General features: G+C 39.0%; 1 protein-coding gene across 1 annotated transcript in view; it reads right to left on the bottom strand.

Annotated features, from left to right (window-relative positions):
* Positions 1-8,044: 8,044 nt before the first annotated feature.
* Positions 8,045-25,597, bottom strand: part of SLC41A2 (solute carrier family 41 member 2) — a 50,025-nt gene continuing 32,472 nt past the window's right edge. Inside the window, exons 9-11 of the mRNA XM_042890390.1 lie at positions 22,614-22,745; positions 20,453-20,601; positions 8,045-10,986 (exon numbers count right to left, since the gene is read on the bottom strand). Of these exons, the coding sequence (XP_042746324.1) occupies positions 10,801-10,986; positions 20,453-20,601; positions 22,614-22,745 (467 nt within the window). The 3' untranslated portion in view covers positions 8,045-10,800. The remainder of the gene's footprint in view (positions 10,987-20,452; positions 20,602-22,613; positions 22,746-25,597) is intronic.

Genomic DNA, 25,597 nt, shown 5'->3' with positions numbered 1-25,597 from the left:
GTGAGGGTGGGCTGGCGGTTGGATTAGGTGATCTTAGAGGCCTTTTCCAACCTTAACGATTCCATGATTCTGTGATCAGTTGTGGTCAAGTAGTGGTGAACAAAGAGAGGAACCAGCAGGGACAGTCCCACCTCTGCCACCAGCTCCCTCAGAGCCTGGGCTAAGGAGCAGCCATCCCACAGCCCCTTCCCTGGCACTGCTCACCCCAAACACCTTAACCTGGAGCCCACCTGAGTTCAGCCCATCCAAACACAGCGGTGGCTCCAGGACATGGGGTCCCATAAACCTGGCTCCTCCCATCCTTCAGCCTCTTCATGTACCATGCCCATTGTCACAGAAACTTGCAAACTGCCTGAACCACGCGCTGCATAAGATAAGTGAACTAATTCACGAGCTGAAGTGCTTTTAGAAATTAACCCCAGATGTCTTAGGGTTTCACTGTAGTCTGCTGCACTTTTCAGGTACAAAAAGGGACTGTCCTTACTATTACTCTTGTTACAGAGAGTGTTATTTTCTTACATGCATGCACAATACAATGTGTACGAATAATTTAACATCAATGTGGGGTTGGATTTTTTTTTTTTTACCTATTTGTATGCAGTAGAAGGCTTGTTGTAGAAAAGTATCTCCTCATACCTAAATATACTGTTAATAAAGAAAAAAGCTAAATTATACATTGCCAACACAAGTGTGAACTGCTCATGAATCTTTCCTTAAAAAGCCATTCAAGCCTGATTATTTTTCTAAGTAACTTCAATTAAATTGAAGAAAGAAAATTCCTCTCTGTGTGATTTATTTCTGACTCGTGCTTTCAGGGCTGGGATTTTGTTCATAAGTCTTTGCTTTCTCACAATGGATTATTTTGGTAGGACCAGCAGAAGACTCAAAACTGTGTACTGCTTTGGAGCAGGAAAGCTAATATCTACTGGCATCCCTTCCTCCCCAAGTTCCAAGCCAACAAAGATGAGGGCTGATGATTTGAGACTGCAGCATGCAGTCTTGAACACAAACTTATGTGAGGAAATCAGAATGATTAAGTATTTAGGAAAAGCCTACATTAAGGAAATAGCTGCTCACTGTGGGGCTTTGTTGTTGCAAGAGCACTTGGCCTGCTGCTCAAGGTCACCAAAACTAGGCTGGGTCTGACAAGCCAAGGTGCCTTCAGGGACAGAGGGCTCACGGCTTCCCTGGGTGCCCTGTTGTACTGTCTGCCCAGCAAAAATGTTTTCCAAGTCACTGAGACTCAGCCTTCAATTTGCATCCATTCTCTATCAGTAGTAGAAGTCCCCATCATTAGGTTCCCAGTTCACCATACCATCTAAACAGGCCAGATACTTATCCTTCCCTTTGTAGGTTATATGCCTTATTCCTCTGAATATCATAGCCCATCACTACACTCTCTCCAGCAACTCAGCATACCTCTTGAATTAGGACAGCCCTAAAACCGGATGCCATATTCCGGGTGCAGCACAGCCCGTGGCAAACAGACCTGCAGGCTCTGCACTTCACAGGATGCACCGTGAGCTTCGTTATTCACAATGGGGGCAGAGCGTTAAACAGAAAATATGAAATCTGCTGAGTAGGTGCCATGGCACACAATGTGCACCGTCCATCTTTGGAGACCAAAACTGTTTCCACCACTAAAGCCTCCCACATACCTTAAGTAACAAGCAGATGTGGAGCCTGGCTTCCTGAGCACACAGCCTTTCCGAGTACGACCACCTTCACGCTGCCAAACACCGCTCATTTGTTTCTTTACAAGGAGAGTGGTTTTCTTCACAAGGAGAGTGGTTAGGCCCTGGAATGGGCTGCCCAGGGAGGTTGTGGATGCCCCGTCCTTGGACGTGTTTAAGGCCAGGTTGGACGGGGTCCTGAGCAACCTGATCTGAATGTGTATGTTTGGTGGCCCTGCTAGGCAGGGGGGTTGGAACTACATGATCCTTGGGGTCCCTTCCAACCCGGGTGATTCTGTGATTCTGTGATTTGTTTTCTCTGTGGTTTTGATCCAAGGGAGGTCATTAAGGAGGTCTCAAACTAAGCAAATGCTCAGCCTGGCTCAGCCACCATGCTGACTGCTCTGCCTCCCCCAGCAATTTGGCAGCGATCACACATGCTTCAAAGCAACCCGACCCTGTTCTGTCAGTGCACAGGGCTAAGAAAGCTGCCGCCATCCACAATCTCTGCAATACCCACATCACAGGGATGGATGCCCACTGCTGCCCCAGGACAGCAGAGCTGGCACAGGGGTGACCATGGAGCCCGGAGCGATGCAAGGGGACAGCCCCGTCCTGCTCAACCCCTGCAGTTGTACTGGGTGCTGTGTGGGCATGAGCTCTGCAATCAATTTCCAGTATTTCATCTGGATGAAAAAGCATTTCCTTTAATTCTACTGTAATTTTAAAACTAAAATCTGGGAAACAAGGAGGAAAAGAGAAAAATAAAAAAGCGCACTCAGCGGCATAATGGAAACTGGAGCATCTGCTTCCCGGAGTGCTGTGTAGGGCTGTTCTCCCCGGCTGCACTGTACAGAATTGCACATAAAGCTCCTGGTGGCACACAGAAATAGCTCGCCTTTCCGGTTGCATTTACAGCTTTGCCAAAGCTTGAAAGTTTTGAAAAATTACATTCTAGTTTCATTCTGCCTAAAGGACAGCAGATGCTGGAGCCACCTCCTCTAACTGCACGCAGATCAGGTTTTAGAAAAAAGTCTGCTGAAAGAATCATAGAATCATAGAATGGCCTGGGTTGAAAAGGACCACAGTGATCATCTAGTTTCAACCCCCCTGCTATGTGCAGGGTCGCCAACCAGCAGACCAGGCTGCCCAGAGCCACATCCAGCCTGGCCTTGAATGCCCCCAGGGATGGGGCATCCACAGCCTCCTTGGGCAACCTGTTCCAGTGCGTCACCATCCTGTGAGTGAAAAAATTCCTCCTAATATCTAACCTAAGCCTCCCCTGTCTCAGTTTAAAACCGTTCCCCCTTGTCCTATCACCTATCAGCTGTTCACCTTCCTATCAAGTATTGGAAGGCCACAATAAAGTCTACCTGGACCCTTCTCTTTTCCCAGCTAAACAAGCCCAGTTCCCTCAACCTTTCTTCATAAAAGAAAGAGAAGAACCAACTTTATTTTCCCTACTGCAGTGATGCACAACCATGCTTTCCCATATGCTGCATGGCTGGGCTGCAGCGTGCTGGGCTTTGGGGTGGGTGCTGCTCCCCTCGTGGCACTGCTGGGCCCAGCACAGTCTCAGGCTGAGTGTGGGGCTTTCTCATGGGAATGAGCAAAGACAATAATTTCATTCCATCCATCCGAGGTCAGGCTGGAGGGGCTCTAAACACCCTGATCTAGCTGTGGGTGTCCCTGTTCTACTCCCTTCCTTCCTGGATTTGGAGCTATATGGAATTTATTAAGAGTAATATTCAGCAATATGGAAGGACGAAACAGTTTTGCTGTTGTGTCTTAATGAACGTTGCTATTTTATCATAAAAATGTTACTGCTGTGTATGCAATGAGATTTTATGTGCAATATGTATCGTTCCTCCAGCAGATGCTTTTAAGCCTCCCTTTTTCGCATTAGGAAAATTTCGAAAATTAACTCCACAATTATTTTTTATGGAAAAAGACCTCAAAGTCAATGGTGCAGAAGGGACAGCTAAGGGAAATTCAGATGAGAGATTAACTCTGTGTAAATCTGGAAAAGGAACGGGAGGAAATTTAAGTTGCAAAATCTCTGTGGAAAGTCCTGGGAGTTTCATTACGAGATATTTAGAATTAAATGAAAGAAAAGCATTCCAACTACAGCAAAGCCAGCAAAGCTGCTTGGCTTATGGTAACGTGGCTCAGGCTGCCTGGCCAGTCTTATGCAGGAGGTGGATATAAAGCTACAAATGACACACACAGAACATGAATGAGCACTTCCATGCTGGGAAATGCAGCCGGGTGCTGGCACACAGGCTCCCTCACAGTTTCTCGGTGCAGAGCTGCAAGCTTTGTTTGCAGTGCTGGGATTCCAGCCTCATTTTTCATGAGCCTAAAGATGTCGGGTGGAAAGCCCTCAGGTCAGCACTTCTGAAATGATCTCCTGCTTTCAGGTTTAAGACATCGTGTGCTCTGTTTGGAATGACAGGGGCTCCACCTGAAGCCAATAGGAACAGTTCCTCCAGGCCTTAACCCAGGCTAAGGCTGCCCCAGGGAACTGGTCCTTTGGGCTGCCAGGACACACTGCTGGCTCCTGTTTAATTCGGTGCTGAACACCTCAGTTTGGTCATCTGCCACAAAAGGGATGTGATGCTGCTGAATGAGAATTACCAGTCGTAAAGGTGAGCACTTAATGATGTTTGACAAATGAGTACATGTTGTGAGAGACCTCTTAGGGGAAGAGGACATTATTTTGGTTCCGGTGAGGAGTGCTGCAGACGTTCAGGCTTATCTCTCTTAGTGCTGTTCTGAAAGCTAAACATACTCCAGAGGTGTGTTTCCATTAATCAGGGCTCTAAGTGCAGATTCTGTATCTATTAAACATTTATGTCATGCAATAATCTCATCAGACGGACTTTAAAATACTTACATGCCTTAATAAATGTTTAAATTTTTTTGTAGCAGTGGAACTGGACTTCCCCTGAGCCAACAGACATTTCCGCATCTTCCTGTGTTTCCAGCAAGAACTGAGAACAGGGAGTGCAGCAGAATATGCATGCTGCCCCATTCCAGCAAGATAAAGGAGAAAGGAAGCAGATGGTTGAGACACCCTGTGTGGGGCAGAGAAAAGGGTTGGACAAACTGTTGTGCAAACATTTTTTAATTCCCGATTTTCCGCAAAAAAATCTTATCTTGCAACCATTATAAACCATACCATGACCACAACAGTTGTCTGGGTGGCTGCTCTTCCAGCCATGGGCCTGACAGAGGTGAAGTACTGCATATTGATTATAGTGCCAATCCTATCTAGTGCCATACTCAGTTTCATGCCAAGATTCTACAGTCAAGTTTTGCTCTAAGCAAGGTAGTTCTCCCTAAGACACTAACATTGTCACCGATCATTTCAGTCTCATGCACATCGTACATAACCAGACATGGCATCTAGATGAGCCAGGTTTCATGTTTTTTTGGCATGGTTGTCTTACAGTGATTTATAAAAAGTCTTCAAAAATTTAATCTGCTTTCAACTACAAGCAAAGGCCAGATGAAAATTAAACGTAGGAATGAGAGTGTTTTTCAGTATTTGAATTCAAGCATTTTAAATCTTTCATTTTGTATAAATAGCAAGCAGGGCTTTTTGGTAGGGTTTTGTTGGTTCGCTTTTAAAGGTCTCAACGTCTTTCACTCCAGAGGAGGACCACAGTTTCCACAGCATTTAGGGCAAAAAAGCAATAAGAGTCTAAGTAGTTGAGATCTCAAATGGGAAACAGAAGGAAGAGTGATCAGCTGTTCTTTAAACATTAGATAAATACAATTGACTTGCATCTCCAAATCATTTTTGCAATGATTTTTGCATACCCTTTTGCAATGAATTCAGATAATCTCGGTACTTGAGTTGTCCTCAGATCACTGATGTAATCAAGTTCAAAGAGCTAACTTCTATTTTGGAAAATCAACCAATTCCAGAGATAGACTTCTATGCTAAATGAAAGCTACCATCCATCTCTCTAGAACTAGAATTAATAGGATATATATTTTCACTTAGTAAAACTTTACTGAGTAAAAATTGGCTTAGTACTCAGAACAATTGAAATGAAACATTTGACATTACTCCAGAACTTTGGATACGCCAAGAGAGAGAAAAAAAATTGGTTGTGTCAACACAGGGACAAATACTTGCTTCAAACTGAAATTGGAAAACACAGCTATGCATGATGTAAAGGCAGCCATAGCAAGAGGATTCTCAGGAAAGCAGCCTACTGGATGATTGCTTTCCAAATATAAACTGACTTTGTGCAAGTGTTATTGATCATCATTTTTGGAAAAACATTTAGAATGTCGATATTACTAGAATGCTGTTCTACTTCAGCCAGAACACGGCAACAACTTCATTAATCAAAACCAGTAGACACCAGAAAATATGAGTGAACTGACAAATCTTTCTTAGTCCTTGCTCACAGTAAAACTTGTAATATAGATCAGAGAACTTGTAGATATTAAATTTCAAGGCACTACTAAGAAGTCGATTATTCCCAAAGATGTCTAGCAAATAATTCATTCAGTAACTTCCTTCACTAGTAAAGAGATTTAAAATTATTGAAGGAAAGCACTTCCTGGGCCTCTCAAGACTTTTATCGAGTCTTGTGGAGGGAACAAACCCTTGACAGAGCAATCTGAAGAATGTTCAATCACATAAGAGGCTGGTGAAATAAAAGAAGCAGCAAGTTTCAGGAATGGTCAGAGATTAGAAATAGAAGTGTAAATAGAGCATATGATGAACTCTCCTGCATATTATGTGAACAACTAGCAGGGCTGAAATCAAATTAAATTTTTAACTGCAGAGAAAGTAAAGCCCATCCGGAATGGGGGTACAGTTTTATTTCCACTTGAGAAACTCACTGTCCTCTAAGCCTTACAGTGCTGAATGACTAAAGAGACACACTACTGCTCTTGGGTACCCGCAGAAAATATGGTAATTTTACATATTTATTAAACATTTTGGTTCTCAGCTTTAATCATGTATTACTCGTGATCTGTTAAATCAGGATTTTCTAGAGTATCTTGCATGACATGATCAAATTTCCATTGAATTCAACACAAACCTTTTCTGCAGCGAGTATGAGAATGATGCTTTAATGATAAATCACGTCTCTACTAGCTATTTCTCCCAGCCTCCATATATTGAAAGCTGATGTAGAGTACATATGGGAAAATGATGATCCAAAAGATAACAGAGGAATAGACTGACTTGGTTAGGAATGGATTAGAGATCACAGAACAACCTAGCCGAAAAGAAAAATCCTACTGGAGACTTCTGATACCTTCAGTAGTGCTTTTGAGCACCACTGTGCTCTTCTCTTAGCAGTTTGTAATTTAATTAGCATATTCTATTGCAATTTTCTGCTTCACTAAAGAGACTACCCACTTTACAATAGCAATGTTACTATAAGAATGGATTTCAAACACTCTATTTCACTAGTGCTTCCTAATGTGTGTATTCTGCATTACTCACATGATACTCAGAACTGAAGCCAAATAGCAAATCCATTAAGAAGATCATAAGCCTTATTTTGAGGCCTGATTCTTCAAACTAGACTGCATTTATAAGGCCTTAATCCTCATGCCATTTTAATTTTTGTATAAGAAAAGTCCAATTTAGTTGGCAAATCGTAAAAAGAATTGCAATTAATTTGCTGCTCACCAGTTTTTCCATCATCAACATTCTAAAAGCCCCAGAGAAATTAGTGCATTCAACACTGGAATGAAAGAGGAGATCACAAATTTAAACCTCTCAGATTAATGCAAGACATACAGTGATGCTGAAAAACTCAAAATGTTGATCTAAATAGGTTAAAACACACACCCTCCCCTGTGTCCAACAGCATAATCCAGCTGTGGAACTATCCTGGCTACTTTAAAAAGTTGTAGTTTAAGAAATGAAGTTTTCCTGCCAAGCACACTCATAGAACAACTGAGATGGCCACAAAATTCTTCAAAATGCCAAACAGTGCCCATTTCAGAGAACTTGCCCTTACTTCTGTTTACCATATGGACAGTTCTGAAGCAGACAAGAGTAGACAGTGGGAATGGCCACTCCATAGGAGCACTCCAGCTGTTACTCAGCATCAGGTAACAGATAGTAGCTCATAAAGGCAAAGCAACTGGAGTTTCTTGCTGGTCTATCTCATCAGAAGAGTAGGAATGGTACAAGAAGTTGCAGGAGAAGCTTTTAGAAGAATTGCAGCTTAAATTAGATGAATAAGGAAATATGAATAAGAGCAAAATAAAGAAAATGCTACTTGCTGAAATAAAAATCAAATGGATGTAAATCACTCATAGCCCTAAGTAGGCTAGAAAAAACACTAAGGGAGATATGAAAGAATATTCTTCAGGTAGACGGGAGGAAAATATTCATTTTAGTACAAAGAGTGATCATTTTATCAGCAAGACTATAAAATATAGCTGTTTTGATAAAAAGAGACAGAATAGCATCTCAGGATATATCTTTCAATTGAATGCTCTAAATGGTACGTAAGGGACTTGTTATTCTGTCTTTAATATAATGTTATTAACATTTCTTACACATGTGCAGAAAAGAAATGGACTCATATTAGGATAAGCATAAAAATCAAATTAGTGGCCTACTGTAGCAAAGTAGACTTGACCAGAGTTAAAATTAATCTAAGGGTTTTTGAGCAGATGACAGATTCTCTTGTATACAACAACTTTTTTGTGCCTTCTCCCAGGTTATCATTGTGCAATGGGGTAACACACCCTCCAAACCTTGGTCATTAGGGTTTCTTTCCTTCATAATGTTTGTGCAGAAGAGCTAGCAAACCTGCATGTTTAATTTTAGATGCCTCTTCCACACAGGAATCAAAACCTTTCCATGCCACAGATTATTCAAAATGTGTATTTCTGCTTTTCAAATTTCACTGAATTTGTCCCATTTGACATTTCTTTCCCAATTCTGCAGTCTGATCACTCACCCACCTGCCAGCAGGCCGTAACACCAGTTGTTGCTTACTTACTGTGAAAATATTGAACACAGTAAGGATCCTGCCCTGGCCAAACAGCACGGTGCCCTCATGCATCATGTAAGTACAGATCACAAGTACCTCAAGAAATTCTAATTGTCAAGAATCTTGCAATCTGTTTTAAAAGGGCTTTAAAATCCAATAACTCAAATGAGAAAAGCATTTGAAATACTTATTTAGTTAATACAGACGGCAGTTCTATCAGAATAAAAAATCTTGCATCTAAGCCTGTACCAAAAGCAAACAGCCCTGAATGAAAATAAACAGATAAGTTTAAAAAGATAAAATTAAATTAACATTTAGTCCATTTTAAACAATTTAATAGGAGTATTTCCTGCAATGCTACATACAACTAGTTTAAATAACATTAATAGAAACTAAGAGAAGTCAGAGAACTTGAAGCTAGAAAGATTTCATCTTTCACATAATAAAAGACATAATACATATGATTCATTCAAACAACTATGTCATTTAGCTCTAAGAAAAAGCTCAAATAAAAACTTTAAAATGAGAGTGCTAAGTCAGGCATCTAAATCCATGTCTAGGCACTGAATAGCTGGTTTAATTTGCAGAATTACACTTCCAATTTCCACAGAGTTTAAGGCAACCAACATCTGTAGAAGCCCCATTACCACTTATGCATTTAATTAACTTAATTCATTTGAGTAGGTCCATCGAATTAAAAGGGACAATTCATATCCATAAATTCCAGGACTAATGTTTACAGATTTACAGCTTACACTGATAGGTGGATTTAGTTGTCTAATTTAATTCTCAAAATTAAAAACTTTTGATAATAACATTTGAAATCTGAGTTATGTAATTATGCATTTATGATGTATGCTGCAGTCTTTAAAAAGCACATGCCACGAGGAATTTCCAGTAGATTATAAACCAGAGCAATCAGTGTACTTTTTTCTAAGTGGTAACCAGAGTCTTCACGATCAATGCATCATCTGAAATACTGCGGTATAGAAATAAGATAAATCATTCAGAAGCAGTCATTCCTAATGAACAATATTATTTCTAGAGCTTGAAAGCAGAAATCCTGTTAGCAAGAACGGAGGTTTCTGCTTGGAAGTGGATGATGTAGACAGCTCTGGAATTTCAAAAGTTTATGTAACTTCCTATGTGCCTAAAATAGCAACCATAACCTTTTATCCCCTAAGTTTTAGTCTGGGATAAGCATTTGTGTTTGAATCAACACCTCGAAATACTTCCTTCAAGTCAGGACACCGGCCATCACAACACTGTTAATATGAGTTAGTCCAACGTTTCTTCCAGTTGCTAAATGAAAAGACACTTTCCAGCACAAGGAGTTTTAATAACTTATCCCTTATTATTGATCAGGTCAGTCTCATGTTCTCTCTCTTCACTACACTCTTCTAATAAATTACATCAGTAAAATAATTAGGTTGCTTTTTTTAGCAGAAAGAAAAAGGGCTCGGTCCTGCAGACGCTTTTCAAGTGCCTGATTTTATAAATGATGATAATTCTATTAGCATACATGAAGCTTGTGACAAAACATTTTAACAATCAGGGTACAAATCACTCTAGCAGTTATTATTGATATCAAGTCTGCAGTGGTCAGAGTTACAGCACTGACATTGCAAGATAAGAACGTACCAGCTAATCAGGTCTATGAAAGAGAATTCATCTGTGGTATCCTATCCACTTCTGTGGGAAGATGAGAACATATACCCACTTAATATTAGGGAAGAAAAACAAGGTAAGTCACTGATTGTTTTTTACCCTCTTTGTCACCACTGAATAAGAAATTAAGAGATTGTTTTGGTTTGCACTAACAGATAAGAAACAGTTCTTTTAAAAGACCAGCTCTTTTAAAAATGTAGAACTTGATAAAGGGTTGATGTGTCCTTCATTGTTTCTGCTCAGATGTTTTCAACTAGCAGCCATCCACCTTGTTTTCCAGTCTAAAGGCCTCAAGTCTCCTCCTAGATCCATCCTTTTTTACCAATCCAAACCAAAATGATTAAGGCTGTTTTGCATCTGTGTCAACTTGATTTACTTAGACCAAATGGAACAACCATTTTGAGGACCATCAAGTGGAATGATTGCTCATCTCAGTACTTCAGGAAAAGTCATTGCATCCATTGAAATAATTAATCTCCAACATCGCCATCTCTGTCACCTATGAGCCATAGAAAATGAAAACCTACAGCTAATAAGGCAGTTCCAAGCAGATCTCCCAGTGCAGTAAGATAAGGGATAGAAAAACTGTCAGGATCCTTTCCCTTTTTCCAGAAGTGGTGCACCATCCAGTCAGCAATCCATAACAGAGTAAACACCTATGGAATAACAACCAAAATCTGTATTATTCTCACTTGAATTACACTGTAAAAGAGCCAACAGACAATGACGTTCTAGAATTTAGCAATTTTGTACATGAATGCTTTTGAAAAAATATAAACAATCAATGTGAATTAATTTTAGATTGAAACTACCTAACAGTGGGGACAGAGACATTTATCCAACTTCTCCTAGAAAATCATGCGGACAGGGAGAAAGAACACAATGAGTCACTGACAGCATTCTTCCTCCAGCCTATGAGAATTTCTGACAATCGTAAGAACACCAACCAAATGTGCAAATTGCACTTCCTACACATGACATCACTCTGTGTACAGTGAGGACATAAATGGGCTTTCAAGATCACACACAACTGACTGGTGCTACCCAGATGAGAGCACTCAACACAGGCACTGCTCTTGTTTCCACAAATCTAGACCACCAATGAAATCAGACGTGGTATGAGGAATATGGGGTCAAATTAAGAACAACTCCATCTGGATAATGTGAAATACCGAGAATGACCTAGACGCTACTTTTGTGTGTGAAATACCAATTTCATGCGCAGCCCTGCTGTATGAGGCACACCTGCAATATATATTATGAAACTGTCACTCCAGGCTGAATTTGTCCCAAAGATTCATACCAAACCGTGAATGTCTGAAACATTCTAGAGGTTTGATTTTGATATCAAAGATATGCATAATTATTAGCCCAGTTTTAGAAAGGAATTATTTTAATGTTACACAGCTGTATGGTAAAAGATTCCGGTTCAGTGGAATCATGCGGTGTGACATGGCACAAGATGAATGGAGAGAAGACCTCTAACTGAGCTTCTGTTTCTTGCGTCTTCTGAAGAGCTGCTTAAACTGAGTTAAGCGTATTTTATGCATTTCAGTTAATCAGATCTTTTAGGAAGGTTAAACTTAAAAAGTTACTACCAAATTCATTTTCAAAAAGTCATACAACATACATATAGAAGAACAGTAACAAAAATAGTATAAGGTAGAAGATTCACATTTTGCTCTGTTAATTATCAATTCTTGGAATTGAAAACGTGTGTACATGTATGCATTTGTTAAACGAAATACTGAAATGATATCTGCCAAACATTCCCCATAATACAAAATACTGTACAACAAATATCAAAAAAGAGAAAAAACTTCTTAAAAAGTTCAAATATTCCATCTTTGCTCTGCAGAAGTATATTTTAAAACACAAACCCAATTTCTAATTACAAAAAAAAAAAAAAAAAAAAAAAAAGGGAGGAGGGAGAAGGAAGAATATTTGCTTAATGAAAAATGCATGGCTTATTTATCTAAACATATCTTCTGAAAAAGGAACTCTGTAGTCTAAGCTAATTATGCAAGTCCTAGGTGCGCTGACTGGAATCCAAACAAATATATTTGAAACAGATGTTTTCTTTGGAAGACTATCAGATTCTTTGAGTCAGCTCCTTCTTCTAACACGGACAAAAAGAGGTCTGTTTATGAAAGACACTGCATAGTAACATCACCTACAGGATGCGCACAATACTCTGCAGTGCCCCACAGCTACTATAGCTCTGCTACTGTATGTTCTATTAGAAGATGAGAGCAATCACTGAAAAAGTAACTCATATTTCACAATCATTAACACATGACATACACAACCCAACTTAAATAGCAGTGTATATTTCTGTATTTTAAAAGTAATAACATGAAAACTTATCATTTGCCTATATACTTTTGACCCTAAAGCAACGGACTTTGACTGTTGAGAAGAATATGTAGTTTGGAAATTAAGTTTTGTGAACCTTCCCAAATAATTTCTTTTGGCATGTTAGCTTATGGGTATATAACACACAACACAAATTACAAGAAACCCGTAATAGGAAAAAAGTTGTAAGATGATATTGTGTCAACTGATGACTGCAACAGTACATGATGGCAGTTGAGACACAGCACTTACAGGGTAAGTTATGAGACTGCAGTCTATCAGCCTTTATTTGGAGGAAGGAATAATGTTATTATTGAGCATTTGCACACGTAGAAGCTCACTAACATTTAAGAATTATACAGATCTGATTTTGGAAATGGTAAGTAGTCAGTAAGAAATATATGGCCACAGTAGTAGTTGTTGAAAGATAGAAGTCAATCCATGTAACTTAAATCTTTAATGAGATTTTGCTTCCAATCAATGTTAGGAGGAAGAAATCAAAGTCATCAACCAACAAATTTTGTCAAATTTTTGGCTAAAAATAAGCAAAACTTCTACTATGAGTTTGCTGACTTTTTTTTGAAAGTAAGACAATTCTTGCATTTCAAGTGATAAGAAAAGTCATTTGCAAAGATCTAACAGGTGAAATAAAAGGAGAAGTGTAAAGGAGAGCAAAGACTAATAAAAAGGAAAGGTTTCTTAGGCACAGGTGGAAAGTTACATAAGAGACATTTTAAGACAGTGTAGTGGCACAGCACTTTCCATTTGCAGGGATCTGTCAGTGACCTATACTCATTTCAGCAAATTCACACATATGGCATAGCAGTATAAGTACAGCTTACTTCTACTCGGCTCTCATTCTACAAATAAGTCTTCATAGCTCAAGTTGAAAGCCAACTGTTCTTGAGGGAAAAAACAAAGTTGTCATCAGTACTGAAAAGCCATAAAAAGCCCATAAAATGCTGTAGGAAAGTGAGAAGAAATGCTTGAAAATGTATGCAGAGCTGTTGTTTTAGTTTAAAATATTAGTTCACATCTATTTAATATGAAGAGAACAATGCAGTGCTTTTTGAAGGAAGACCAAAAAAGTAGAATTACGAAACAGTAGCACAGGAATTCTTCAGGACTGAAGAATGAGATAACCCTGTGGTTTAAGGAAGGTAAAAACTGATGAAGTAGCTATTTACATGGGTTGCTCCAAAAGTAATGCCTCCTATTTATTTCCATGGAAAATTCAACAGGAACCAAGAACACAATAACACTATTTGATAGAGCAAATACTCAGCTAACAATTACTGTTTTTAAACACAGACACCACCACTAGCTGCGCATTTTCATCAAGATCCTGCATGCTGTGCTTGTAACAGTCTGCATCAGTGGAGGTAAACCACCGCCACTACTATTGAAACGCATCTCCTACAGCCTAAGTACATCCACTGTTTGGTCTCCATAAATGTTCAGCAAACATCAGTGGATGTCAATGGGTGCCATTTTTTCCACGTAGATGAACTCAGTGACACACCTTTGCTTCATACACACTTCCATGTCAGACGCCAGTCTGCCAGACTGCCCCTACGCTGCCGTCTGTTGCACAGCAACAAAACGTAATGGAATACTGATGGCAGGTTCTGCCTCTACTGCCATCCCACCAACATCCGCCTCTGACATCACGGGACAATATAAAAAAAAATAGGAGATATTTATTTTAGAGCAGACCCTGTATAATTATTACTGAAAACCTCCACTTAGGGATCTCTAAATGTGTCCTGACTGACATCATTCTCATCTGAGTTATGGTTTAGGTTTTTAGTGGTTTTGACCCTTCATTAAGTTAATGATGAAATCACACATTTCTCAGATTTTAAATATCTTTGGATATCTTAATTCAAAACTAAGAAGTAACTGTAAAGCACTCAATAAATTTACACTGAACTTATTTGCTGAATCTCCGTGGTCTACAGCCAAAATTCTGTAGGCTGAGCAGGGTCTACATAGTAACACATCTAGGGAAACAACTCGGTATCTATTGTATGGGAACTGCTGAGTCAGGGCCTGAAGGTCTGATTGATCACCTGAGGCGAGCCATGAGTCAGCCAGAGGAGCACAGGTGAAGGCAATTCACCTGCTCTGCCTGGCTCCACCCCTCCTAGACCTATTTAAGAGCTGGCTACCAGTAGGGAAGGATCTCTTCTGGAGACTGCCTCTGCTGGTGTTTTGTGAGTGAGCCCGGGGTAGGGGTAAGCCTTCTATTTATTCTCTTCTTGTTATCATAGTCTGCTTTGCCTAGCTCTCTTGTTTATTTTGTGATTATAACATCCTAATATTCTCTGATTATACATCTATCTTCTCCAAAGAAGCAATCACTTTCTTCAGTGTCTGGCTATAAAAATCCCCATAGTTCTCTCTTGCTATTGGTATTTTAGTAATCTTGTGATTTGGAACCACTGATTTAATTTCTTTAGTAGCAAATATAGATACCTTTCAGAAGATCCAGCCCACTCATTAGACAACATCTTGCTTCTCCAATAACACTCATCAATAACAAACACACTTCATTAGCTTTCTGTCCTTCTGGACTCTATCTAAGCACATAAACAGATGTACCAAGGAGTTTTGGCATGTCTGTACCCAAAGTCTCACCAGTTTAACTTAAATCAGTTTCCAAGCTGATTTAGGACGTTGGCTAATGAGATTTGGAAACTCCTGATATAGCCAATTAAGACATCATAAACTCCAACAGTCTTTTAGAAACTACTGCCACCATTCTGAGGTAAAGAAAAGGCAACACATATGTCTGTGTCTGACATTCCTTTTTCAGCCTCACACAGAAGACTGGCATTACATTGCCAGTAATGGTGGTGTAGTGCTTCTAAGGTGGACTGTGGTCAGGTGTGGATATGTCCTGCCACATGTCATTCTAAGGACAGAAGAGGACAGAAAAGAATGAGAAGAATGGGCTGAAGAAAGAGAGTGTCAACATCAACTATCAGAAATGGTTGCTCTTTGTCATTTCTTAGACAATCTATGATACAAAGCTTAAGAAAATTGCCATGAGACTTAAATTCAGTTCAGTTTTGTATTGCTTCCCTCTAACTGCAGCAAATCTACTGGGAGCAAGGACAGAAGCCTATCTGCAAACTGAAGGTTCTGGTAATGCTCACTCAGTTACACTCATTCAGCTCCTAACATAAAACCTTTACACTGCATGTGTGCAGGCAATATGTATAACTACTTGCTTTCTGCCTGAAGTGCACAACTCTATGGTATCTGAGCATAAACTTGTGCAAGACTAATGCCTCATTTAAGTAAATAAAGACTGTACCATTTTAGCTGAAGGTGCTTCTAAATCAACATAGTTGTATCAGTGTAATTGTCTGTGAATTAACTTTTATTTTTTAAATTATTATTTCCCAGTTTAAATCCAAATTCCACAGAGAGTCTTCTTGCTTTCTCGGTAGCTCTGTCAGACATCCTGTGATCAAGGCAGTCCTAACTTCAGGTTGTTTGCCTGTCTGAATTAGGGCAGAACTGTCCAGGTTTGGGCCTTAGTTTCCATACTGCCTTGAATCATTAAGTGTCCCTAGCAGTTATATCCTCTACACTTTGGAAGTAGAAAAAGTAACTTTTAAAATGCAACGTTTTCTTTATAAACACAGTCTTCCTTATTCATGTATAATGTACGGTATACTCTGTAGCCTGAAGCAGTGATTGAGCACCTGGTGGGAAGGCAGGGCCAACTCAGGTGCAAGCAATGCACCTGAGTGACCATAAGGGGTGGAGCCAGGATCCATTCCTCCCACCCCAACCCATTTAGGGCTTGGTGGGGAGGCAAAGGTATCCTGATGGAGATTCCTGCCTTCTGGAGGTCTTCCAAAGGGAAGCATTTTTTTTTTTCCCCCCTTTGTTTCTGTGTCCACAGCTGCTGCATTTTGGCTTGTTCACATTTCTGCAGCCTAGGATTGTGCCACCCCACTATTATTGCTGTACTTTCCATCATGTTATACAATATTCCATGATTTCTTTTTTTGCACTGAAGAGGCTTGCACTGTAATTAGAACCCTCGGGCTACCGAGAAGTCCAAAACATTTCTAATGTGAACAGGAAGTCACCATGTGCGTTGCTGAATTCTTGGTTTTCTATTGACCAAACACCTCTTAAGGCACTGCAGAGGTTGCTTCCCAGGAGCAGACACCTGATCTTTATTGCATAAGGACAGCCACATTTTAGAATTACTAGTTTGCTTGGTAAGAGCTCAGGGAACCTCCTATTGTTTGTTTATTCTCTGAGTATTTACTGTAGTGGTGTGCTCAGAATTGGTTAGGAGGTGTGAAAATTCCTCAGAGGGCGTTTTACTGGCTCAGTGAGAACATTAAGAACAGAGGCTGCCTTTGAGTGCTCAGGGCAGCGTGCCAGGACTGATGGCAGCTCCAGAGCTGCTCTCATTCTGCTGCAGGTTGACAAGACAGAAGTTGAAACCTTGCTTAGTGCAGAGCATCATACAATTAAAAAATACTTGAGGCCTTGCAAGAAAGAGGAGGACACTTCTTTTAATCAATGTATTTTTGCTGGTCCAAACAAGATTGTAATGTCATACAGCACACTGCTCTATTTTTACCACTCATTAAATTTAACCCTCACTTCAAATCAATATACTCATTTCAGTAGTGCACAATGTCTTGCCCAGCTACTCTATGCTGCATTATGTGAAGTACCCTACATACCTATGGATTTCTTGCACATAGGTGATTTTCCTCAAAATATTTTTCTTTCTTTTTCCTGGTGCTGCCAGTCATAAACATGTATCAGACTCGAGCATGAGCATCTCAAACACAGAATTTCAAATGAGATTAATATAAATACATGTGCGGCTTTCTCCATGCTGATGAAGCTCTGGTTTCACTGAAACTAAAGAAATTTTTTGCCTTAGATTTCAATAGAACCAAATTATAAATTTCAAGAATATGCATTTCTTACAGAGAAAAAAATATTGCGCTGTTAAAGTTAGGAAAATTAAATAAAAACAAACTAAAACTGTTTCTGGGTTTTCTTGCATCTGGAAACCCTGAACAGTTTTGTTTGGAGGGAAGCAGATAGAAAAATTGCAGATCACAATCCTGGCTACTCTTATTATTTAAAATATCTCACTTTAAAGTGGTTTTTTTTTTTTTTTTTTTTTTTTTTTTTAGAAACAACTGCATATTCAGTGAATCTGTACTTTGTTTTACTACAAAGTCTATTTGGGGTCAATAATAACTAAATCATACCATTGCTAATTGCACATCATAATAATCAGTTATTTACCATAAATATCTCATTTACATGGCATTCGGGAGACAGGGGTTCTAAATACAGATAGGAACAGAGTAAAGACAGCGCTTGGTATTGGTGCTATGTAACTTTATAAAGCAGTGCAAATAAATTGTTTTATCACTGTGGGAAGTCTGAAGTTTATAGGCAACCTGAAAAACTCTTGTTAAAATGCCACATAGAAGAACTCATACTTACGTTATGAATTTACTGCAGACAATGTGGAATAACATAAACTGAGCAACAGATAAGAGCTTTAATCATTACTTTTATATTTATGTTAAATTTTCCTTAATTTATTCCAGCTTACTATAACACTTCTACTTTCATCATTTTCTAACCCTCTTTGTCTCCATTTTAAACATCAGAAATAAAACACAGATCTTGAAGCTAATTAAAAATCTATTTTAGTCCACTCTAAAACACATCAAGTCCAAGCACAACTAGTTATTTTGCTTGAGAACTGAGTAATATACAACCATACAACTCCAGCAGGGAAGCTTATCAGGCTGAGAGGTAAATGAAATTTCAAATTTAAGGGTCTCAGAAAATTTTAAATCTGCTGTGATCGTAGGTATGCAGAACCACAATAACCACTACTTGAAAAATGTTACAATAATGAAAATAGGGAAAAAAATCCACCTACACAGAAGGTGTCAAAAAAAACATGGGGTTCCAAATTGTAAATCTGTCAAGACCCATAAGAATTTACAATGTGCAGTACCATTACTTGGTTTCTAATCTCAAATTGCCTGCCACAGCTAAAGGCAGAAGGTAAAGAAGGGAAAATAATCTATTAAAGCAATAGGGGGGAAAAAGAAGAAGCTGTGTATCTGCTTTTCTACGTGAAAAATTTAGAAAATTAGATGTGGCCTTATAGACTTCAAAGGAGATAGGTGACTCTGAAATGGAATACTCTGATCAGGCCTTAAATTCACAAAAATTAACTTTGCACATGTATTTGTTCCAGTACTTGTCTCGAACAACAATGTGATCTGAAAGCCCTGCCCTAATGCCTCAACTTGGAATTTCCCCATTTCTCTCATCTTACCCTGTTTTGCTTCAGAAGAAAAGATTTGCAGCCCTGAATGTATTATGACTGTAGATCTGTGTACAGAAGGACCATATGGATTTCATATGGATTTGTCTTGAGCTTGACTCCCATTTGAAGTCTTTGAAATCTACTACCTGCTGAAATCACACTTCAGTCTTACCTACAGTAAAGGCAGTAATGGGGACTCTTTCACCCCCCAGCTGTTTTCATTAAGCTTATAAGGACTTCATATCGCTGACAATGAATGTTATTACTTCCTTGGGAGAACACAGTGTAAAACAAGTGGTAAGGTTGGAAACCAGGAATGGCACAGAAGAGGAAAATGAAAAGTAAAGTTCTGTATTTTTTACTATGACATTCTTACATGCAAAATGTGGAACTTTTAAAGTAATACTGTACGAAAAGAGTATAAAATTCTCATATAAAATTAAAATAGTAGCAGTCTTCAAGACCTATTGTTATTGGAATAGGAATAAATAAACACAGATAACTTTGAATATTAAAATCATGACTTTCTCAAGAAATTATTGGTGATAATGCTGTTAGAATTTTAAAACTAAGTTGGTCACACTTTAGAAGCACTCAATATATATTGAACATATGGATATTTCCACTATATTTTGATTGTGTAATGTGAACATCTTGTTACTTTTTTAAAGTACAATGAAACATTCCAGTTAAGTCAGCCAAGTTTTAGCTAAAAATGGCTGTACATTCAGTAAAAACACTTCATTTTATACTACTAATTTGTAGGAGAAACTGTTTCAATTTAAGACATTAATATTTCAGAAGACATCTTTCAAAAATCACCACTGTTGAGGTCTGGACAGACCACTAGGCAGTAGCCCATAAAATAATGTAACAATGTTTGACAATTGATGCAATTATAATTTCTTGTACATTGATCACTGATCCGTTACACTAATTTCAGCTTTAACTAAAATTTTACCAAGTAATAGAAGTCCCATCTACTACCTTTTTAACTGTACTAAAACAGGATCCTGAACCATTTTGACAAACCACAGTGGGAAATTTCTGAGAGTTTCCTTAATGCATTCTTTATTCATAAATACTGCTTTTCCATCTCTTCATTTCCCCTCCAGTTGATTAAAATGATGGGGGTTTTAGATGCAATGGTGCCAAGAAGCACACAAAAGAGTGCAAAATGCATGACTGGGAAGTAATGTAGTCATGTATCTTCTGAAAAGCACTTACAATACGGATACATGTCTACAAGCTATATGCATGTGGAGATAATTAGTTGCTTTGTAACTGTGCTGAAAGCCTGTAATAACACATCTCCTCTTTCACTTATTCATGAGATTTCAGAAATCAGATAATACGTGACCTTCTTTAAGAACTTAATTTTATGTATGTGAGCATTTCAAACTGTATTTTTTTCTTACCTGTAGCAGAGCTGCAAACAAATATACTGCTATGAAGATTGGAGTTAAGGAAGTGTGGCCACTTTTCATTAAATGAATAGTGTACAAGAAAATTAGATGACCGGGAATCACCAGAAGAAGCAGGACTTGGGCTGATTTGTTATTTACTCCTACAATTATAAAAAAAAAATATATAAAAAAACAAAATTCAGTTAAGATTTTCAATTTCTATACCATATTCTTTGCCCACAGTTAGATGGGTGTACACTCTGCTGGGTGAAACACTGGCTGGAGTTGTGGTCAGCAGAGATAAATCCAGTTGGTCACAAGCAGTGTCCCCCAGGGCTTGGTACTGGGGCTGCTTCTGTTTAACGTTTTATTAATTAAAACGTTAATAATTTTGCAGTTTGCAGATGACACCAAGTTGGGAGGGAGTGTTGGTCTGCCAGAGGGTAGAAAGGCATTACAGAGGGACCTGGATAGACTGGATCAATGGGCCAAGGCAAACTGTATGAGTTTCAATAAGGCCAAGTATCAGGTCCTGCATTTTGGTCACAACAACCCCAGGCAACCCTGCAGGCTTGGGGAGGAGTGGTTGGAAAGCTGCCTGATGGAAAGGGACCTTGGTGTACTGATGGACAGTCAGCTGAATATGAGCCAGCAGAAGTGCCCAGGTGGTCAAGAAGGCCAATGGCATCCTGATGTGGTGAGCAGGACTAGGGAAGAAATCTTGCCCCTGTACTTGGCATTGGTGAGACCTCACCTCGAGTACTGTGTCCAGTTTTGGGCATCTCAGCTCAGAAAGGACGTAGAGGTGCTGGAGTGGGTCCAAAGAAGGGCAACAAGGCTTGTGAAGTGCTTGGAGAATATGCCCTATAAAGAGGCATATGCCCTATGAAGGATCTGGGGCTGTTTAGTCTGGGGAAAAGGAGGGTGAAGGGAGACCTTATTGATCTCTTCCAATACCTGAAAGATGTTTACAGCAGAGATGGGTTGGTCTCTTCTCACTGGTGACAGGATGAGGGGAAATGATCTTAAGTTGCACCAGGGTAAGTTTAGGTTGGCTATCAGGAAACACTTCTTTATAGAAAGGGTTGTTAAGCACTGGAATAGGCTCCCCAGGGAGGTGATTGAGTCACCATCCCTGGATGTGTTTAAAAACCGTTTGGATGTGGTGCTCAGGGACATGATTTAGTGGAGGGCTGTTAGAGTTAGGTAGTATGGTTAGGTTGTGGTTGGACTTGATAATCTTTATGGTCTTTTCCAACCCGAATGATTCTATGATTCTTACTGATTTTAACGTGAGAAGAAATTTTGGCATTCCACAGCATTGGCTATTGTGGAACAGCATGCATTATTTTCAACTAAAACAATCCTTGAAGTTTTCCACACTGGGGAGGGGGGAGGAGGAGGGGATGTCATCCCTAATGTATGCTAGCAAAGTCAAGCAAAGCTCTTCCAGAAGAAGGGGCAAGCTGTGTGTATTTCATCCATTTGTGTTCTGTACTTAAGAAATAGCGTCTAGTTTTTTGGAGCTCCAGCGGCCTCCTAGAGCCTTCCTAGGAAATAGGATGTTTTGGATACCATATTCAAGCCATCTTCAAAAGTATCTCATACGTCTAAAAATTCCACACTATTTTCACATCTGTCCCAATGCATTTCATAAATATTACATTGTAATACATGCAATTAAATGTCAAATTTCTCTACAGTTACTACATTATTAGCAAAGGGGGAAGTACAGGGAAGAAACGAGTTGCAAAGAAAGCATGTGGAAAGAAAATGGCATATGAGGAATGAAAACAGACTAGGTTAGTAATGATGCTACAAAAAAAATTTGATCTGAAGACTGATTTAAACTCTGGAGTTAAATGACAAAGGCTGGAAGGGAAACAAGAAAAGATAAAAATTTTTCTAAGTGGGTATCATCAGTGTCCTGCCTGATTGATCTCTGTCTTTGACTCCAGCCAGGGTTACACTTTTCTCCCTGATACTCTCTATGCATCACCTCCTGCAAGCTGTTGCTTGTGGTTCTTCTGTGTAAATAGCTGCAGGCAATGGAAACTGCCAGACTTTTGCTGCTTCTGAATTGCATTTGAGTCTCGCTGGGGTTACATTCATACAGGGAGAAAAAGAGGAAATATAAGACACTAGTTTTAACAATAAGGTGATTAATATGTACCTGTACCGTAATAGGTTCTGCATGGATAATAGCAACCCTTGGCTTCTTCTGGCAGCTCTCCAGGAATGCTATGCAAATGGAGGTAGGTAGAAATTCTGCTAGCTTGAATAGCTACTAGATTACCACCAATACCTGAAAAACAAAATATTGGTATAAAAACTGGTACATTTTCAACTTTTTTTTTCCATTAGTAAGTAAAATTTGTAAAAACTCCCAACCTCCTCTCTGTTTACCACAGTCCCCTAAACATGAAAGTCAAAAAAGTGAAACATCTTCAGAATATGTGTGCTACAGACAGGCTGCCACCAATCTCTAATGTAGTCAAACTTGGGTTACAATTTACTGTATCACTGAAAATTTCGTTATCTGGAATATTCCAATTGGAAATTTGGAAATATTATGATGAGTTTTTATTTGGAGTAAATGCAAAAAATTCCTCCAACACATCCAACCTGCTACTTTTGCATAGGTGAAGCTCCATTGTAAGGCTCCTTGTTATTTGGCAATCCCCCTTGGAAAAACAGAAGTACTGTACAGCCATGCCACTGCTGGATGACTTTCCTAGGTCGATACTGCTAACATGTATAAATAATGCAGAGCTGATGCACTCATTACCACAAATACAAATGCAGACTTCACACACATAGGGACAAAAAGGAATTCAAGAGATAATTTATCCATTCCCCTTTGCCATAGGTCTTCTCTGTGACAGCTGTTGGTATGCTTTCCATTAGGAGAGAAAAGACTGCTGGGGAACAAATTTCATCTCAATGAAATGAAAATGAAACCAACTTGATATAGCTATGTTACAGAGTGGAGTGGCACTAGCATAAAACTCTCCACTCACTATTACACTTGAAAGTTGCCTGCTTGCATATCAAACATATGCCTTTTTTTTTTTCCCCCATATGCCTTATAGATCTGAGAAGATATGATTAGGTAGAAGTCATGCATATCTTGTCCCTGCTTAAGCAGGAGAAAGCCCTTGGTTATTGCAGTTGAACTAATTTGTATATCTGAATCTTGGGGCTTTGGTCTGTCATCACCAGAACTTATCTACCAAATCTCTTTGGGGACCATAATGTGTTTAGGACAAAGACCCGATACTAAGAACCTAAAGAAAATTTTCTGCCTCACTGCATCTTAAAGATGATTTTTGATAGAATCTAACAAAGGAGTAAAACTTCTAAACAAAAGGCTTCAAATAAAAATCGGGAAATAAGGAATTAGAAAGAAGTCACAGAGTTTGCAGAAAGGACAGTTTACCAAACCTACCTGCCTCTTTCCAGCCAGGAGATACAGGGAAAAAATGTGAACTATGAAAATGTTTATTCAGCCTTTGCAAAGAAAATTACAGTAACAGATATTTTTTTCAGCAAACTACAGAAACTGAGGTGAATTAAGGGATGTATATAAACTATAAAGGGGATTTGAACAAGATAAAAAATGATCTGAGTAGAGCCTCAAATCTATCTTTTGAGTAAGAACAATTATTCTGATAGTTCTGACTAATGAGAATAAGGTGAGGAAAGGGAGACAGAAGTTAAGTGAAGGATCAGTGCACTACGTTTGGATGGGGATCAGATAATTTCTGTGACTGAACTACAGAAAAAACTGTCATGTAAAACTGCATTTAAATAAAGCTACAAAGTTCAGGATGATGCTATATGATGAGAAAATAAGAAAGCTTCTGCTTTAAAAAGAGGGGATAAAAGCTATCGGGGTAATTGCAGGCAGGCTAGAAATTGCAACAACTTATATATTCAATTAGATATCTCTTCTCTTGCTATCCCTATCTTTTAAAGCATTGTAAGAAGAAATAAAAGATAAAAGAAAATAGAGCTATCTTCCAAGGTATGTTTTGAGGCTTGTAGCAATGAAACCATATATGATGTTGGCATAAAAAACTGACTTCAAGTATTTCCAAGGATGTAGGCAATTTCCTCTTGTGACTGATAATCATCTGCTGTAACAAATTCAGACAAACAGAAATATGATGGATTATCTGGACATCTTTCCCTCATTAACAACAGAAGAAACTGAGAAAAAACAATCAAGGAAAATGGAAATTCAACCACTTGAAATAATAACATATCTGGCTAAGCAACAGAGATGTAGACTAATGCAGAAGAGAAAGTATGAGATTGGCTGTCAAATGTTTGATGAATAGCTATTCATCCCAAATAGTTTTATAACAATAATTTAGCAAAAGCAATTCCCAAACCCTATTGGATATGTAGATTTCAGATCACTTATGGTCTGAGTCTCAATAATCTAACATCATTAAGATGTCAGAGAACCCCACAGGATACACCACTGATAGCTCTCAAATAACCTTATGTGCTTTATGCAGGTGCAATATAAAAAACTTCCAGAATCCATAGGTCCTGCTCAGTCTCAACCCACTAACAGTATGTGATGATGGACAGCAGCAGTCATACTATCCTTTAATTCTACCCAACCACTCTTCCTCCTAACTATTAGTGAACATTTGGGCCAATTTCAACCACATCTGACAGAAGGCTTTCTATAAATAACAGCTGTCTCCAAGTACAAAGGCTAACCAAAATGAAAGCGTGGCTAATCCTAGGTAAAGATTCAAATCCATGTCCTAAGTGAGTCAAGGTAGTAATACAAGCTGTATATTTCTCAGCATAGGTGTGCCAGCTGCACAGTCAGCACACAGCTTGGAGCGAGGCACGATGCCTCTTGTTCAGCTGGTAGTTAAATGACACAGAAGATGAATGATGGTGTCAAAAGCAAAGGGAGAACAGAGAGTGTTGTGAGAAATAGGTATTGCAAGGACATGAGGCTACAGAACACTGTGGCTAGAGAGGTGCTCTAAAAGCACAGGATATAAATCAACACGGAATAAGGTTTCATTATTCTGCTGGTCAAAGAATGACTTGAATAAAGCTGTGCTTGCATTAAATGAATCACTTCGCTATATACAGAGATATTCAGGGCTTTTTTCCTTGTACAGC

The sequence above is a fragment of the Lagopus leucura genome, unplaced genomic scaffold (assembly GCF_019238085.1).
Source record: "Lagopus leucura isolate 7727_CA_CO unplaced genomic scaffold, USGS_WTPT01 Super-Scaffold_100159, whole genome shotgun sequence".
NCBI classification, from domain to species: Eukaryota; Metazoa; Chordata; class Aves; order Galliformes; family Phasianidae; genus Lagopus; species Lagopus leucura.
The sequence above is the reverse complement of the archived record's forward strand: the minus strand, read 5'-3'. Positions and strand labels throughout refer to the sequence as shown.